The 18,048-nt window shown below is 45.5% G+C and overlaps 1 protein-coding gene across 1 annotated transcript in view; it reads right to left on the bottom strand.

Annotated features, from left to right (window-relative positions):
- Window positions 1-319: 319 nt before the first annotated feature.
- The window catches only part of TNC (tenascin C), a 204,871-nt gene continuing 187,142 nt past the window's right edge, over window positions 320-18,048 (bottom strand). The window contains 4 exon segments of the mRNA XM_040322752.1: window positions 320-950; window positions 4,973-5,136; window positions 6,508-6,669; window positions 10,675-10,771. Of these exon segments, the coding sequence (XP_040178686.1) occupies window positions 840-950; window positions 4,973-5,136; window positions 6,508-6,669; window positions 10,675-10,771 (534 nt within the window). The 3' untranslated portion in view covers window positions 320-839.

The raw sequence follows: 18,048 nt of genomic DNA, 5'->3' as shown, positions 1-18,048 counted from the left end.
ATACAGTGTTCCGGAATGAAACTGACACAGCCACCCCCCGGGCCAATCGGTTGCCCCCAAAAAAGGCCACCACATCACCGCTTTACCCACTGACAGTACTTGTCCTGCCCGGGAATACCTGGAGGAGCACAGTCCCCGCCCCCTGCTTGTGATTGGAGAAATCATAAATCCCGCCTCTTGTGTCCAATCCCTGTGCTGTGATTCGTTACACCACAAGCTGATATTTGGAAAGGGGGGAGTGTCCCTGAATGGTAGTTTGGAAATGTGGTCACCCTAATGCCAACCCTTATTGAGATATTGATTTGACGTCGACACATAATATATTGTAACGTGTTTATTTTATTTTTATATAAAAGCCACCCAACCCACCAAATAAAACATTCTTAAGACAAAAATATTACACAATAGCTTTAGTTTAAAAATATGACAATATCTAAAACTACTACTGTACACTTCATATTTTTTTCATGGTTCCGGCCAATCTTCGCGCCCATTCTTCTGTGCCCGCCGCCTCGCACGCCGAGGAATTCCGTAAAGCACAACTTAGCTGTGTCAAAAGTCTTTGGTGCTGTTGGGGCCCCCAAAAAAAATAAAAAAAAAATTCTTGGTAGCTCCTTCAAGCGATGGCATACTTAAGACATTGTGGTATTTCCGTAAGACACTTTGTTTTTTTATTTTTTAAGGGTTGAGTTATGTGATAGTGGGGTGTGGGCTGGCTGTCGTACTTCACCGCCACAGTCAGTCTCTGCACCTCCCCTTGCATGTTGTTGTTGTCGTCATTGTTGTTGTTGTCGTTGTTGTTGTTGTCGTTGTTGTTGTCGTGGTGTTTCTATCAGTCGTTATGCTCTCTTTCGTCTTCCTTCAAGGTTTCTGAAGCTGACGGGTCTGAGCTTCATTTCTGCGAACTGAACGGAGTATTCGTGACCCTTCCAATGGAACCAGTTGATTCCCTGCAAGAAGAACGAAGCAAGATCATTGGATGATGGAGGCGAAGTGATACGGACAAGAGTTACATTGTAAAAAGTAATAGATCATTAACCCCTTCAATACCGGGGGGGGGCACTTTCGCCCCTTCCTGCCCAGGACAATTTTCAGCTTTCAGCGCGGTTGCATTTTGAATGACAGTCATGCCACGCTGTGTCCAAACTAAATTTGTATCGTTATTTTTTGCTAAACAAAATGGGCACTGATGAGGAGGCACTGATATGTAGAATTGATGAGCACTGATATGCAGCACCGATGGGCACTGATATGTGGCACTGATGGGCACTGACAGGCGGCTGTGATGGGCACTGACAGGCGGCACTGATAGGCAGTACTAATTGGCACTGGCAGCTGGCACTGATGGGCAGCACTAACCATTAAGTACTGTTGAGGTTTTGACAGGTGTTACTGCTGGGCACTGATTGGCACTGTGATGGGCAATGATAGGCAGCACTGATATGCAGCACTGATGGGCACTGACAGACGGCACTGATGGGCACTGTCAAGCGACTGTGATGGCCACTGATCAGCGACTGTGATGGACACTGACAAGTGGCACTGATAGGCGGTACTGATTGGCACTCACAGGTGGCACTGACAATCGACTGTGATAGGCACTGACAGGCAGCTGTAATGGACACTGATAGGCGGTACTGATTGGCACTGACAGGTGGCATTGATGGGCAGCACTGATGATGAGGTACTTTTGAGGTTTTGACAGGTGTTTGTGCTTGTCACTGATTGGCAATGTGATGGGCACTGATAGGCAGCACTAATGGGCACTGATATGCAGCACTGATGGGCACTGACAGGCAGTACTGATGGACACTGACAAGTGACTGATGGGCACTGACAGGCGGCCGTGATGGGCACTGACAGGCGACACTGATAGGCAGTACTGATTGGCACTGGCAGGTGGCACTGATGGGCAGCACTCACGATGAAGTAATGTTGAGGTTTTGACAAGTGTTAATGCTGGGCAGTGATTGGCAATGTGATGGGCAATGATATGCAGCACTGATGGGCACTGATAGGCGGCATTGATATTCAGCACTGATGGGCACTGACAGACGGCACTGATATGCAGCACTGATGGGCACTGACAGGCGGCACTGATGGGCACTGACAAGCGACTGTGATGGGCACTGACAGGTGGCTGTGATGGGCACTGACAGGCGGCACTGATTGGCACCAAAAGGTGGCATTGATTGGCACTGGCAGGTGGCACTGATGGGCAGCACTGACGATGAGGTGCTGTTGAGGTTTTGACAGGTGTTACTGCTGGGCACTGATTGGAAATGTGATGGGCACTGATAGGCACCACTGATGGGCACTGATAGGGGGCACGGATATGCAGCACTGATAGGCACTGACAGGCGGCTGTGATGGGCACTGACAGGCGGCACTGATTGGCACTGATAGGCGGTACTGATTGCTACCCGCCAGTGCCACCTGCCACCTGTCAGTGTCACTGATGGGCACTGATAGGCGGCACTGATATGCAGCACTGATGGGCACTGACAGGCGGCACTTATGGCCACTGACAAGTGACTGTGATGGGCACTGACAGACGGCTGTGATGGGCACTGACAGGCGGCACTGATTGGCAGTACTGATCGGCACTGACAGGTGGCACTGATGATGAGGTACTGTTGAGGTTTTGACAGGTGTTACTGTAGGGCAGTCATTGGCAATGTGATGAGCACTGACTGGCACTGTGGTGGGCACTATATGGGACTTATTGGGCACTAACTTCAGTGATTTCCAGCTTCCAGGGGCATCAACCAGCAATGGTACGGTATATACATAGATGCATTGGTCCGAGCTGGAGCCGGAAAAATATACCATACCCATAATTTATCTTTAAATTATATCTAAAGACAAAACTTTTTGTTTTATTTTTGGATCGCGTAGGGAACAGATAAACAGCTTTGCTTCCACTTTGGTGTCCCAATTGGGAAGATTTCCCTTTGCTTGCTGTCCTGTACTGTGGCATTATCCTGAATGAAGAATTTCAAGAAAATACCGCATATGGCCACTAGATGGAGCCCATGGATAGGAAATAAACCTACTGGACAAAATGTGGGTGATAATAGGTTGCGGTTGGGTGAATGATTGTGTGAATTTTATTATAAATAGATCCCTACTGTATGTGATTGGAGGAAAAGTCACAAGACTTTGAAAGGCTTTAACCACTTCCGGAACCTCCCCCCCCCTCGCCGTTGTTATAAGTCGGTATTTTGACGTAGAATACCGTTGTTTTGGCAGCAGATAGCTGCCATCACCCCGGTATTTTCTTCAACAGCAGGCTTTGAGATAAAAGTGATCTTGCGGTGTACCGGAGCCCGTCGGTAGCGGCGCAGACGATCGGGTCCTCTCCCTTCTGAGACTGTGCCTATCACAGTCGATTGTCAGTGCCAATCAGTACCGCCTATCAGTGCCACTTGTCAGTGGCCATCACAGTCGCTTGTCAGATGATGCCCCCCCCCCACACTCGACCACATATCATTGGATTAAGAAAGCGACGTCAAACGTATCTTCCGCCCAACGGCCCTTAAAGGGACACATTTTTTTTATATTGCCTTTAAGTGTAAATATGAGTCTTTTTGATCCCCACATCTCACATTAAAGAGGACCTGTCATGTTTTTTTTTTCTATAACAAGGGATGTTTAATTGTCGCTCTATTTTTGTTGAGGTGATCAAATACCACAAAAAGAAAGCTCTATGTGTGGGAAAAAAATGACGCCAATTTTGTTTGGGAGCCACGTCGCACAACTGCGCAATTGTCAGTTAAAGCGATGCAGTGCCGAATCGCAAAAAGTGGCCCGGTCTTTGACCGGCAAAATGGTCTGGGGCTGAAGCGGTTAAAGAACACCACTACCAGGGCCGGGACAAGGGGTGGGCAGGAGGGGACGGCTGCCCTGGGCACTGTGGTATCATGTGAGGTGGGGGGCACCAAGAGGGGATTGAGGGGGAGGAAATTTGTGTTGGGAGGATGAACTGGGGAGGGGGGGTAAGAATTGTTCTAGGAGGGGAAATTTGGGAAGGTGTGCTAGAAGTAAAGCAGTGATTTGGGGAATTTGTGTTGAGGGGGGGATTTGTGGTAGCATGGTGGGGAGGGGGATTTGTGCTAGGAGGGAGACTTGGAGTGGGGGGAGAGGACATGTGCTTAGAGGGGTAGAGGATATGTGCTGGGAGGGTAAGTTTTTTTTGGAGGGGTGGATTTGTGCTGGGGGCATATGGGGAGAGAGAATTTGAGCTGAGAAGGGTGGGGATTTTGTGCCAGGAGGCGGGATTTCAGTAGGGGGGTGGATTTGTACTGGGAGGAAGGAGGAATATATTCTTAGGGGGAGCATACAGATTAGTGCTGACACATAATTATACAACCGGGGGGGGTGGCGCAATTTATTTAGCATGTTCGCCCTGGGCTCTAGATTACCTTGTCTCGGCACTGACCACTACTACCTGAGTATTTTCTTGAAGGTCTCGTGGTTGTGGGGCGGTAAAACCCCCACGGTTCATTTTTAGTTTTAATGCCCCTCAACTGCTACCCCTTTGGCAACAGTTGGAGGTGTTCACATGCCACGGCTGCTGCAGGATTTATACTCCCTGACGCTTTCAGTGGCCCGCCAATCGCGGCCCAAGTACATGGGGTCACTCTGCCCCCAAGTACATGGGGCCGCTCTGCCCCCAAGTACATGGGGCCGCTCTGCCTCCAAGTACATGGGGCCGCTCTGCCCCCAAGTACATGGGGCCGCTCTTCCCCCAAGTACATGGGGCCGCTCTGCCCCCAAGTACATGGGGCCGCTCTGCCCCCAAGTACATGGGGCCGCTCTGCCCCCAAGTACATGGGGCCGCTCTGCCCTCAAGTACATGGGGCCGCTCTGCCCCCAAGTACATGGGGCCGCTCTGCCTTTGCCAGTGCGCTTTGCTATCAAGTATGTCAATGAAGTAACTGGAAACTGAATCAATCAGCAATGTGCTTACCTGACTGTGGCTGTTGTCACCGTATCGGCCCATAAGGTTCACTCTGTGACAGTTCTTATACCAGAAGGCTCCTTTGTAGGACAAGGCGCAGTTGGTAATGGCGGAATCGTTGTCCTTGTCATATGTGGAAAACGGGCGCCCGTCATGGTAGGTCATTGAATCTCCTGTAATGGCAGAAAATACGAATATTCATTAGGAATTTAACATCGCAACTACTTGTATGGATCTTCTACTTCAGGGGTGTCAAACTCAATTTCATTGTGGGCCGCATCAGCATTATGATTGCCCTCAAAACGTCCGGTTGTATCCGTAAGATTAGATGTCCAGCCCATCCCCTCCCCTTACATTAGATGTCAAACCCCCCCCACCATCAGAAGTTGAGTCCCCCCACTCTCCCTTACAACACAGTGCACCCCCCTTTCCTTATGCTGCTGCTGGGAAGAAGCTGGATGCATTGCTTGAAAGCAGAAATTAAGCCCTCCTCCAGCCCCTTAAAGCGGGGATTCACCCTAAAAACAATTTTCTAATATTACATTGACATGACCCTCGACAATGACAGTATGCTGTTTTTTTTTTTGTTTTTTTTGCTGTACATACCTTTGTACAGCTATTTTCTTCCCTGGCTTCCGGGTAGGGCCTCCCGCGGGAGTGGGCGTTCCTATCCAGCAGGTGATTGACGTGATGACAAAAACTACCTCCCCCCGTCGCATAAGGAGCGTCACGAGTTGCCGAAAGAAGCCGAACAGCGCCGTATAGCGCCGACGGCATACTGTCATTGTCGAGGGTCATATCAATGTAATATTAGAAAATTGTTTTTAGGGTGAACCCCCGCTTTAATTTCTGCTGTCAAGCATGGGCATGGATGTACTGTATTAAATTGTACTTATGGATGCCAATCAGTGCCAAACAACAATGCCTGCCAATGAGTGATACCCATTGTGGGCACTGATTGGCATTCATTGTGGGCACTGATTGGCATCCCTGGTGGTCTAGGGTGGCATACCTGGTGGAGGGTATCCCTGGTGGTCTGGTGGCATACCTGGTGATCTAGTGGCATCCCTGGCGGTCTAGTGTGGGCATCCTTGGGGGGGGGCTGTGCTGATAATCGATCAACACAAACTCCCCCTGTCAGAGGAGCAGCCGATCGGCTCTCCTCTACTCGCGTCTGACAGACGCGAGTGAGGAAAAGACGATAACCGGCTCTTCTTGTTTACATCGTGATCAGCCGTGATTGGACACGGCTGATCACGTGGTAAAGAGTCTCCTTCGGAGACTCTTTACCTAGATCAGTGTTGCGCGGTGTCAGACTGACACCCCGCAACAACGATCCCCGCGATGCGCGCCTCCGGGGGCTCAATATCCTGAGGACGTCATATGACGTCCACTCAGGATATTGAAACCACTTTGCCGCCGTCATTTTGTTATAGGGCTGGCGGCAAGTGGTTAATTTTCTCTATTAATAGGCTCAACATGGTATATATGGTATACTTTGAACAATGTTACATTTTAGTCCGTATTACACAAAGATCACCCACCTGCTGTACCGCTGTAGCCACTGACGGAAAGCCTGTACCGCTTCCTTGAGTCTCCAACACTAAACTTGTCATAAACGGCGTAAGCGGTTTCCCCGTGGTCTCTGAGGTCCACGCGAAGCTCATACTGTCCCTGCGATGTGATTTTGTGCAAGTTTTCCAATCCTGCAAATCAGATGAAGAAAAAAAAAGAAAGAAAAGGAGTCACACACACTGATTAAACATTCCGGAATTCCATTCTCAAGAGATAATAATGTCAAGCGGTAATTCAATTTTCCACCGACGGACTCCCATCAGTTGGAGAAATCACTTTAAGGCTAAGGAAATGCAAAAACCAAATCTGTCATTGTCACTTTTTATTTTTTCTTGGTCCGTTGGAGCGAACGTGTGGATTGGAAATACTGCCAGACGACGCGATAGAAGGAACCCTATGTTTGAAATCTAATCTATGCTGCTGAATGATGGGAAGGTTTAGATGAAAGACATTGAACCTGAACTTGCCCTTAATTAGGATCTGCAGAGTAAAATCTTTACTTGAATAAAGGCTGATGCCGCGTACAGACGATCGGAATTTCCGACAAGAACTTTTCCCGTCGGAAAATTTGAGAACCAGATCTCAAATTTTTTAGGAGACCATTGCACCGATGATCAGTGGATAGTGGGTGCAATGCCAGGCTGGCACCTGCAGACTCTTTCTCCAGCTCTCTGTCCAGACCGAGCTATGGGATTTCAGTTGGAGAGCTGGAGAATGTGTCTGTAGACTCTTAGCTAGATTCACATAGATGGCCGCAACTTTAAGGCGGCGTAGCTTAAGGCATTTAAGCTACGCCGCCGTAAGTTAGCGAGGCAAGTACATGATTCACAATGTACTTGCCTGCTAAGTTACGGCGGCGTAGCCTAAAGCGGGCGGGCGTAAGGGCGCCTAATTCAAATTTGTCTAAGGGGGCGTGTATTATGATATTGAGGCTTGACCCGACGTGATTGACGTTTTTTTTTCAACTGCGCATGCGCCGTGCGCCTACATTTTCCCAGTGTGCATTGCGGCTACGTCCGCCGCACGGGCCTATTGATTTCGTCGTGGACGTAAACGACGTAAATCCCTATTCACGGACGACTTACGCAAACAACGTCAAAATTTTGACGCGGGAACGGCGGCCATACTTAACATTACTATTCCATCTATTTGATGGAATAACTTTAGGCCTGTAATGCGTTACGTAAACGGCGTAAATGTACTGCGGCGGCCGGGCGTGCGTTCGTGAATAGGCGTATCTACTGATTTACATATTCTACGCCGACCGCAATGGAAGCGCCACCTAGCGGCCAGCCTCAATATTGCAACCTAAGATAGGACGGCGCAAGCCGTCGTATCTTAGATAGGTTTAAGCGTATCTCTGTTTGAGAATACACTTAAACCTAGGTCGGCGCAGATTCTGAGTTAGGTCGGCGTATCTACTGATACGCCGACCTAACTCTACCTGAATCTAGCTATATGAGTCCTTTAAGAAGAACTTCTACTGTCATGGGAGTGATGTTCTGGGGTAGGCGGGTCCGCTTTGCATCATGTTACATGTTACACCCTGAATACAGGTATTAGGGGCCTTTCACACGTACGGATAGAATGATGCTTTTAGCTGCGGATTTTCTAGTTTTCTACCGCAGCTAAAAGCACACAACGCTCTCCTATGGCCGCATTCACACACAACGTTTAGCTGCGATTTAGTTGCATGCGGTTTGGTGCGAATAGAAAAAATAGAATTGAATGCATCCAGGTGCGATTTAGCGCAGCTATATGCACTTAATCGCAGGTAATCGCAGTCTTTTGTGTCAACAGCGGATAGCAGCGTGAGAAAAAAAAAAAAGAACAGGAAGCACATCATAATCAAAAAAAATAAAAAGGGTTGCTATGGAAATGACTACCGCTGCTAAACGCGGCCGCATGTAACCGCACGTAATCGCAATGTACAAATGCAGCTAATCGCAGTGCCCAGAGCCTTGAATTTCACTAAAAATGTACATGCTTTTAATTGCGGCAAAACTGCCGTCAGTCTGAAAGGGGCCTTACATGTAATATAGTGTAAAGGATGGAGTGCAATGGCTCTAGTTAAGCTTTCATGAAAGAAGAAAGAGTCCAAAATAGTTTGGGAGATAACACCAGTAATGGGTGTTGGTCACCATCAAATTTTTGACTCAGGGTTGGAGGCTTCATCCCACCCAAAACTCTGGGCTCTGGGACAGTGGCGGGGCGTCCATAGAGGGCGCAGGTTCTGGTTACCGGTAACCTGATTGGCTGAAGCGACATCGAGGGCGGGACTACTTTGAGCGATCGGTCCGAGGATGGCTGACGAGAAAGATAAGCGCCAGGCGGGGGGGGGGCGCCAATTTGGCAGCATTTTAGGGGCAAACTGATGGCAATTGCTGGGCACAGTGGCGACAATTGATGGCACAGTGCCTATGTTTGGAATGGAACAGTGGCGACAATTGATGGGCACAGTGGTGACAATGGCATGGCACAGTGGCGACAATTGATGGGCACAGTGTCGACAATGGCATGGCACAGTGGCTGCTTTTGGCATAGCACAGTGGCGACAATTGATGGGCACAGTGGTGACAATGGCATGGCACAGAGGCGACAATTGATGGCATGGCACAGTGGCGACAACTGATGGGCACAGTGGCAACAATTGATGGGCACAGTGACTGCGTTTGATGGCATGGCACAGTGGCAACAATTGATGGGCACAGTGGCGACAATGGCACGGCACAGTGGCTGCGTTTGGCATATCACAATGGCGACCATTGATGGCACAGTGGCTGCGTTTGGCATGGCACAGTGGTGACAATTGATGGGCACAGTGGCGACAATTGCATGGCATGGCACAGTGGCGACAACTGATGGGCACAGTGGCAACAATTGATGGCACAGCGGCTGCGTTTGATGGCATGGCACAGTGGCGACAATTGATGGGCACAGTGGCTGCGTTTGATGGCATGGCACAGTGGCGACAATTTTATGGCACAGTTGGGACAATTTTATGGCACAGTGGCTGAGTTTGAACGGCACAGTTGCTGCAATCGATGGGTTTTATTGTTTTTCGTTTGTTTGCGCCCCCCCAAAAAAAATTGAGCACCAGCCGCCACTGCTCTGGGACCTATACCAGGATTATTATAGAGTGTTTCTTAGGTCTGCTGAGTCTGTTGACTTCACATCCAAGATGGTGTCCAGAAGCGGGCTTATGCCCCGTACACACGGTCGGAAATTCCGCCAGAAAATGTCCGATGTGAGCTTTTGGTCGGAAATTCCGACCGTGTGTATGCTCCATCTGACTTTTGCTGTCGGAATTTCTGCCTGCAAAAGATTGAGAGCAGGTTCTCAAAATTTTCAGACGGAAAAAAATCTGATCGGAAATTCCGATTGTCTGTGGCAATTCCGGCGCGCACAATTCTGCCGCATGCTCGGAAACAATTCGACGCATGCTCGGAAGCACTGAACTTAATTTTCTCGGCGCGTCGTAGTGTTGTACATCACCGCGTTCTTGACGATCGAAAGTTCTGAGAGCTTTTGTGTGACCGTGTGTATGCAAGCCAGGCTTGAGCGGAATTCCGTCGGAAAAACCTTGGATGTCGGAAATCCAATCGTGTGCATTAGGCCTTTTTTAGCTGTCTACACAAGGGAGGCATTTACAGGTAAATTTACTACCAAAACTGCTGGGACCACCACAATCTGTCAGCGGCATCCCTTGTTTTATTACGAAATAGAGCAGCAATGTTGATGGGACTTATATGTTTATCAAGATTCCTTTTTACAGGTAAATGAAAGGCCTAGGATATGTTAAATGCCCATCTAATCCCATGCCAAGAATGTTGTTGAAACCAGTAATTTTGTGACAGGGTCTCCCTAAATTTCATATACTACTTGGTAAGAATATATTCTTGACTGTCCATAGTCTGGGCACAGGTTCACATTATCCCTTGCTTCCCGTAATTTGACACCATCAAGGAAAATCCCAAGTCTTCTTTATTTATGAAACACATTGATTGACAGGTTCAGCCTTCACATTGAAAGGTGAAAGGCTTAAACTTTACACTTAATACATATTCTGTCACATTATATCTGACATACTCATATTTTATGTCATTAGCTTTCTATATAGTGCAGAAATGTCTCACCCAAGAAGAACTCCTTAGAAGTATCTCCAAATCCATTAGCATATGTCCTCCAGTTTTTGTAAAAATCTTCGGAACCATCAATTCGTCTTAAAAACACCTGTAGGTAGATAATTACAAGTAACAGTCATGAATGCTGAAATTCACCAACCAACATATTAAGCGTATGGAATTTTACAAAAAACAAAGTGACCAAAGTATGGAGGTTTACACCAACCAAAGTGATCAAAGTAAGGAAGTTTACACCAACCAAAGTGATCAAAGTAAGGAAGTTTACACCAACCAAGATGACCAAAGTAAGGAAGTTTAAACCAACCAGAGTGACCAAAGTATGGAGATTTACACTTGTCTGGATCATCACCATGGGTAAAGGCACAAATAAATACATATACATGTCGAGTATACATCTTCATATGTGTTTCTTGTCAATTTGGTTGGTGTAATCTTTTAGGAAGTTTACACCAACCTGTTATAATATTAATATATATGTGTATATTGTATTATTATATTGTAGGTCCAAAATTGACCAGGCCAGATTTCAAACCTGTAATTACATATTACACATCAAAAGGTATTTGCCGACCAAAAGAGTTAGTGGCCAAACACAGATCAAAGGGGCAGCTGAAGACCCTTAGGTGTGTTAATTTACCTAGGTGTGTGTGAGATGGCCTGTTAACCTCAAAGGATAACTTCCTTACATACATAATTAGGGAAGTATTTATTGATGGTAATTAGACTTGGGGAAGTTTTCATTCAGGGAAACAGTTGGTTGACCTGGAAGAACCACTCCCTCCAGTGTGAGACCAGTATTTGAGACACTCAAGCTGGCATTCAGCTAGTCTTGTCACTTTGATATGAATATCGCACAGGTCTAGGAAAAGATGGGATTCTGAATTACTCTGTTGGATTTGTATCGTCTGTGGACTTTGGACTTTGTATGTTATTGGAAGTTAATTAAATTTGCGTTCTCTGGAGAGCCTGTGTGTTGCTGCGAAACAACGTAATTTATAAGTCATCATACTATACATCTATATCACTACATTTATTGGACATTTATGAGATCACTACACAACCAAGGTGACCAAAGTATGACATTTTACACCAACTAAAGTGACCAAAGTATGGAAGTTTACACTTGTCTGGATCATCACCATGGGTAAAGGCACAAATAAATAAGTAGAAATGTATCTGTGTTCCTTGCGCACTGTGTTTTTTGTCACTTTGGTTGGTGTAAACTTCTTGGAAGTTTACGCACAAGTAACCAAAGTATGAATGTATACACCAACTAAAGTGAACAAGGTATGGAATTTGCCTGATTTTTTTTTTAAATACCATTTAAAATGCTGTCTATGGCCCTAGGACACCCTTCACCTGGAGAGAAAACCTCCATAACTGGTAAAACTAAAAGGCATTTTTTTTCATTGGATTTCACCTTCACTTCCTGTCCCATAGTCAAAACAGGAAGTGACAGGAAACCCCTCCAAAGTGAAGGAATCTCTGGTTGCCACCATAACTGGTTCTTTGTTGGAAGATTTGACTTCTTATTCTGTTCTGGCTACAACCCAAATTTGGGGATTTTCTTTCATTTTCACTCTTGGTGAATACTGCAAACTGGATAAATAGAGAGTGACATCAATAAAAAACCTGCCATGGGTATTGTCATAGTGTCTCCCAGTGTTAGTACTCCCGCAGCCTACTCTAAAGAGCTGACTGGGGCAAACTGACACTGGTTGATTCTTGTCTGGTAGTGGAAAACTTCCGGAGGTTGGAGAGACGTGTTTGCAGAGTGGGGGTATGTCTGCCAGCAAAAGGGCCTCTGTGAAATGCACAGACGTTCGTCTGAGGGGGATGTGTTACATAGTTACATAGTTAGTCAGGTTGAAAAAAGACACAAGTCCATCCAGTTCAACCACAAAAAACAAAATAAAAAAACACAGTAAAATCCTATACACCCAACTCCATACCCACAGTTGATCCAGAGGAAGGCAAAAAACCCCAGCGGAGCATGATCCAATTTGCTACAGCAGGGGAAAAAATTCCTTCCTGATCCCCCGAGAGGCAATCGGATTTACCCTGGATCAACTATACCTACAAATCTTAGTACTCAGTTATATTCTGTACATTTAGGAAAGAATCCAGACCTTTCTTAAAGCAATCTACTGAGCTGGCCAGAACCACCTCTGGAGGGAGTCTGTTCCACATTGTCACAGCTCTTACTGTGAAAAAACCTTTCCGTATTTGGAGGTGAAATCTCTTTTCCTCTAGACGTAAAGAGTGCCCCCTTGTCCTCAGTGATGACCGTAAAGTGAATAACTCAACACCAAGTACACTGTATGGACCTCTTATATATTTGTACATGTTGATCATATCCCCCCTTATTCTCCTCTTCTCCTTTGTTCACCCTGCAAAGACATTATCGGTTATAAGCGGATGTAAGCTTATGTCAACCCTGTGTGCCTGATCAACACATTCAGGAGGCCGTGGCATGCCCCTGCAGATAATCTCCCATCCACAGGAACGGTAGTATAATTCGGGTATGTGTTGTTCTCTGAAGGGTTCATACCAACGGTAAAACGGGAGCTTTTGAACTGTTATGGTCAGGGACAGATTTCATGTTTGTTAGCCATGCGGCTTCCTTTGTTTAGTTGAAGAGCATGGCTTTCAGGTAAAACATACACGCTGTCCCTGCCCAGACACACCCATAAGACTCCTCTAGCCATTATTCATTGATTGTTGTATAAACTCATCCTGTTGGAAGGATTTCCTGTGTTGACATTCATATCCTGTGAGGTCATATCCTGCGAGGAAGTGATTGGCTGTTGGGGCCATCACCTCCTGTTTGTCATTGCTTTTGTTGTCTTTGAATAAAAGACCCAGTGCGGTGCTCGGTGGGGGCAGTCGTGCGATGGTGCTGAAGACGTAAGCTGTGGTCATGTCTGTTTACTTGGGGATATGTGGGAAATAGAGTGATAGGTAAGGTGCATTATGATTCGACTGAAATAGGTTGAAAGGGAGCTAAATTAGCACAGGAAATATGGATTAGCCATATTTCCACCACAATTCAAAAATAAAAAATTCAGTCCGATACCTGTCAAAAAGACCGAAGCAGAAAAAAACTTTTCCAGGCAGCATACAATTTTGAGTTTAAACCCTTTTATATATTTTTCAAATGTAAAAAAAAAAGTAAAAATAAAAATAAAATAAAATAAAAGCTTGCTAATAAGTGTGGGCTTAAAACCAAAAAGCTTTTTTCATGACGTGGGTTAGGAAGACACGAGAACAGCAATAGCATTCCCTTTATATAATTAGATACTTTGAAACACATTTACTTAACCACCCACAATATATTTCTGCAGGCTTGAAAACTGTGACTCATCTTTAAATCCATTCATTAAAAAATAAAAAATACAATGTATTTACTCAAAGAGGTAACTCTTAAAAGAAAAGTCTATCCAGTATTGATATTTTAGCTCATTATTTTTGCCCCCCATCATGGCATTTATAAAGCCGAGTGGGAGCATTTCATTTATTTTACTGCATCCTCTGTAACGTAAATTAAAAGGCAGCTGTGAAAGGGAATTAGCTTTATAATAGCTATGGCAGAGGCGTGTAGGCGGGGCCTAAGCCCACGGTACCCAATCAGGAAAAGACTAAACACAGTCCTTGATTGTAGTAAATATCTTGTATATTGTGTATAGGTTAGTGGTAACGCATAATGAATAATGGCAGGTCTTGTGGCAATATAACAGTTGGTGTCACGAGGCTTCGGCCCATATTACCGGAGGACAACTTCCGCTGGAGGGGTGGCGGTATGTGGTGTATTGGGACTACACTGTTATACTACTGGGAAGAGCCCCACGTTCTGGTCCACATACAGAGGGGTTAACTCCAGTCAGATGTTGTTCCTGTTATAATCCTACTCACCAGGAACCTGGTCCAGATACCAGGACATTTCCTCCAGACAGATGCTGTTGATGTTCTGACCCTACTTGCTAGAAACCTCTCCTTGTGTTGTATACTTTCCCTAACCAGCGGGGTCTTGCCCTTACCTGCCATTCACGCCAAGAGTACCTAAATAACATGGGTAACCTATTATATAAGGTCCCACACCAAGATGGCCACCAGAGACCAAGAGAGAGTTCAGAGGCCAATTGGACAGCTGACATCTCTGAGAGCAGAACAATTCCCCTTCCAGACTCCAGATACCAAGATGTTTCCTCCAGGCAGATGTTGTTCCTGTTCTGACCCTACTTGCCAGGAACCTCTCCTTGTGCTATATACTTTCCCTAATCAGCGGGGTATTACCCTGACCTGCCATTCACGCCAGGAGTACCCGAATAACGTGGGTACCCTATTATATAAGGTCCCACACCAAGATGGCCGCCAGAGATCATGAGAGAGTACAGAGTCCAATCGGACAGCTGACATCTCTGAGAGCAGGACAATTCCCCTTCTAGACTCCAGATACCAAGATGTTTTCTTCCAAGCAGATGTTGTTCCTGTTCTGACCCTACATGCTAGGAACCTCTCCTTGTGCTATATACTTTCCCTCACCAGCAGGGCCTTGTCCTTACCTACCACTCCCCCTAGGCGCATCCCAATGACGTTGACACCTATTATCTAAGGTCCCACACCAAGAGGGCCACTGGAGATCTCAAAAGGGTACAGCATCCGATCAAACAGCTGACCTCTCTGAGTCTATAAGGGGACAATTCCCCTTCCGGACTCCAGATATTAGGATGTTTCCACCAGGCAGATGTTGCCCCTGCTCTGTCCCTATTTGCCAAGAACCTCTCCTTGTGCTATATACTTTCCCTCACCATTAGAGCCTTGTCCTTACTTACCACTCACTCTAAGTGCACCCCAATGATGCTGGCACCTATTATATAAGGTCCCAGACCAAGAAGGCCACTGGAGATCTCAAAAGGATACCTCATCCAAACAGCTGACCTCTCTGAGTCCATAAAGGGACAATTCTCCTTCTAGACTCCAGATATTAGGATGTTTCCTCCAGGCAGATGTTTCCCCTGTTCTGTCTCTACTGGCTAGGAACTTCTTCTTGTGCTGTATACTTTCTCTAATCAGTAGAGTCTTACCCTGACCTACCATTTGCTGCAAGAATGCCCAAAAAACGTGGGTACCCTATTATATAAGGTCCCACACCAAGTTGGCCGTCAGAGATCAGGAGAGAGTACAGCGTCAAATCGAACTGCTGACCTCTCTGAGTCCATGAGGGGACAGTTTCCCTTCTAGACTTCAGATACCAGGATGTTTCGTCCAGGCAGATATTGTCCCTGTTCTGATCCTACTTGCCAGGAACCTCTCCTTGCTCTATATACTTTCCCTCACCAGTGGGGATTTACCCTGACCTACCACTTGCTCCAAGAGCATCCAAATAACGCGGGTACCCTAATATATAAGGTCCCACTCCAAGATGGCAGCTGGAGATCTTGAAAGAGTACAGTGTCCAACCTGACAGCTGATCTCTTTGAGTCCATGAGAAGATATTTCTCCTACCAGACTCCACCCTATCTTTAATAATGGCACAATGCCACCTACAGGATGGAGGAAAACCTGCACCTGTCTAAAGGATGGTATAGCTGGGCTGTGGACATACCTCTACTGCAGTCTCTAAGAAATATAAAACCCTAAAAAAAAAGTCTAGCAAGTTTCTCTTATTGCTTACAAATTCTCTTTTCTTCCACAGAACATGTTGCTTCCTGTCCTCACACTGTGGTGGTCTGTGCTGGCAGAGCTGAGTAACACCCCACTTCCTCACCCAAGCTTGTAGAGTAGAGAAGGAGAGTGGTGTATCTTATTGCCTTTGAAAATAATCACTGAAAAAAATGGGTCTTTTATGGTGCCAGATGGTCAGATTTAGAAACCTTGCACAGTTGCTATAACAGGAAAGTGTTGGTAAAATGTAGGGTTGTTTGTGCAATGCCCACCAGACTGCATATCTATTTCTATGACCTCGATTGGCCTTTCCAAAGATTTAATAAGCCTGCATGGTCCTGGCTTTATTCCTCTAAATGCTTTGACTTCCACGCTGTTTTCCTTTACAATTTGGTCTCAAATCAAAGAATGCACAAATACATTACACCTAAAATATCACATTCTGTTTTGCTTGCCTTAAGGAACTGTCAAGAAGAACAAATGATTGGCCTGACATATGCTCTGCGTTTTTATTACTACAAAATGTTCTACATTCTTCTGGTGTTTTCCATATTTCTTGTTCATAAAAAACAGTTGTAAAAATGCCAGTGGACTCCTTCAATTGTTGCCTTCTCTACTGGGTGAGCGTGAAAGTCAGTTCCTACTAATTATTAGACATGTGCATTCGTTTTCGTCCGAATGCATTTTCGTCCGAGTTTTGGGAATTTTCGTAATCGTTTTAACAAACGAAAACGAACTTGCAGAATCTGAAATCCGAAAGATCCGACATAAAAAAATGCTTTATTTTTGTTTTCGTTGCTACAACAGTTGGATACAGATAGAAGATTCAACATGACACCGACAATAGTAATCTGTGTCTATCGAACCTGCGGTCGAATGTGCCTAACCTTAACTCTATTAGTCCAAGATAATTCTACATAAAGAGAAAAGATTCAACATTAAAGAGACCATTCGACATGAACGATAAGGATTCGACGAAGCATCGAAAAACATACAAACGTCTAATCTGTCATTGAAGGCTAATGGTGTCTGTCGAAAGTTCTAAGAAGATTCGACAAGCAGCTAAACTTTACGACGCCACAATCGTACATTTCCTGTCAAATGCTCAGCCCATAGGCTATAGAAGAATTTGAATGTTGGTTGACTAGTAATAATAATTTATAAATATAATTATTACTAGTCATACAACATTAAAATTCTTCTATAGCTTGTAGGCGGAAAATTCAAATGGAAATGTATGATTGCGGCGTCGTACAGTTTAGCTGCTCCGTCGAATCTTCTTAGAACATTCGACAGACACCATAAGCCTTCAATTAACAGATTCAACCTTAATTAATTCTGATTTTCAGACAGATGCATTTTTTAACGAAACTAAATAGATAAAAACAAATTTCGGGAGTAACTAAATAAATTTATTTTTCGGACGAAAACAAAATTCCGATGTGCACATGTCTACTAATTATTACTGAATACTAGAGATTAACAGATCAGTGTCCCCGCCCGAGATATGACTCAGATCAAGCAGCTAGCAGATATCTGCACATCATTCCTGGTCTGATGGTCTTTCTCCTGGGCGTCCTTCATGCTAAAAAGCATATAGACTGATAGTACTAATCAATATATTTGTAATTCTATCAACTATTCATACTATAATTCTTTAGAGTAGGTATGCAAATTGGGGCAGGCTGGTAAGGGCCCCAG

Source organism: Rana temporaria, chromosome 9 (genome assembly GCF_905171775.1).
Source record: "Rana temporaria chromosome 9, aRanTem1.1, whole genome shotgun sequence".
Taxonomy (NCBI): Eukaryota; Metazoa; Chordata; class Amphibia; order Anura; family Ranidae; genus Rana; species Rana temporaria.
Note: the sequence above shows the minus strand (reverse complement) of the source record. Positions and strands in the feature narration are given on the sequence as shown.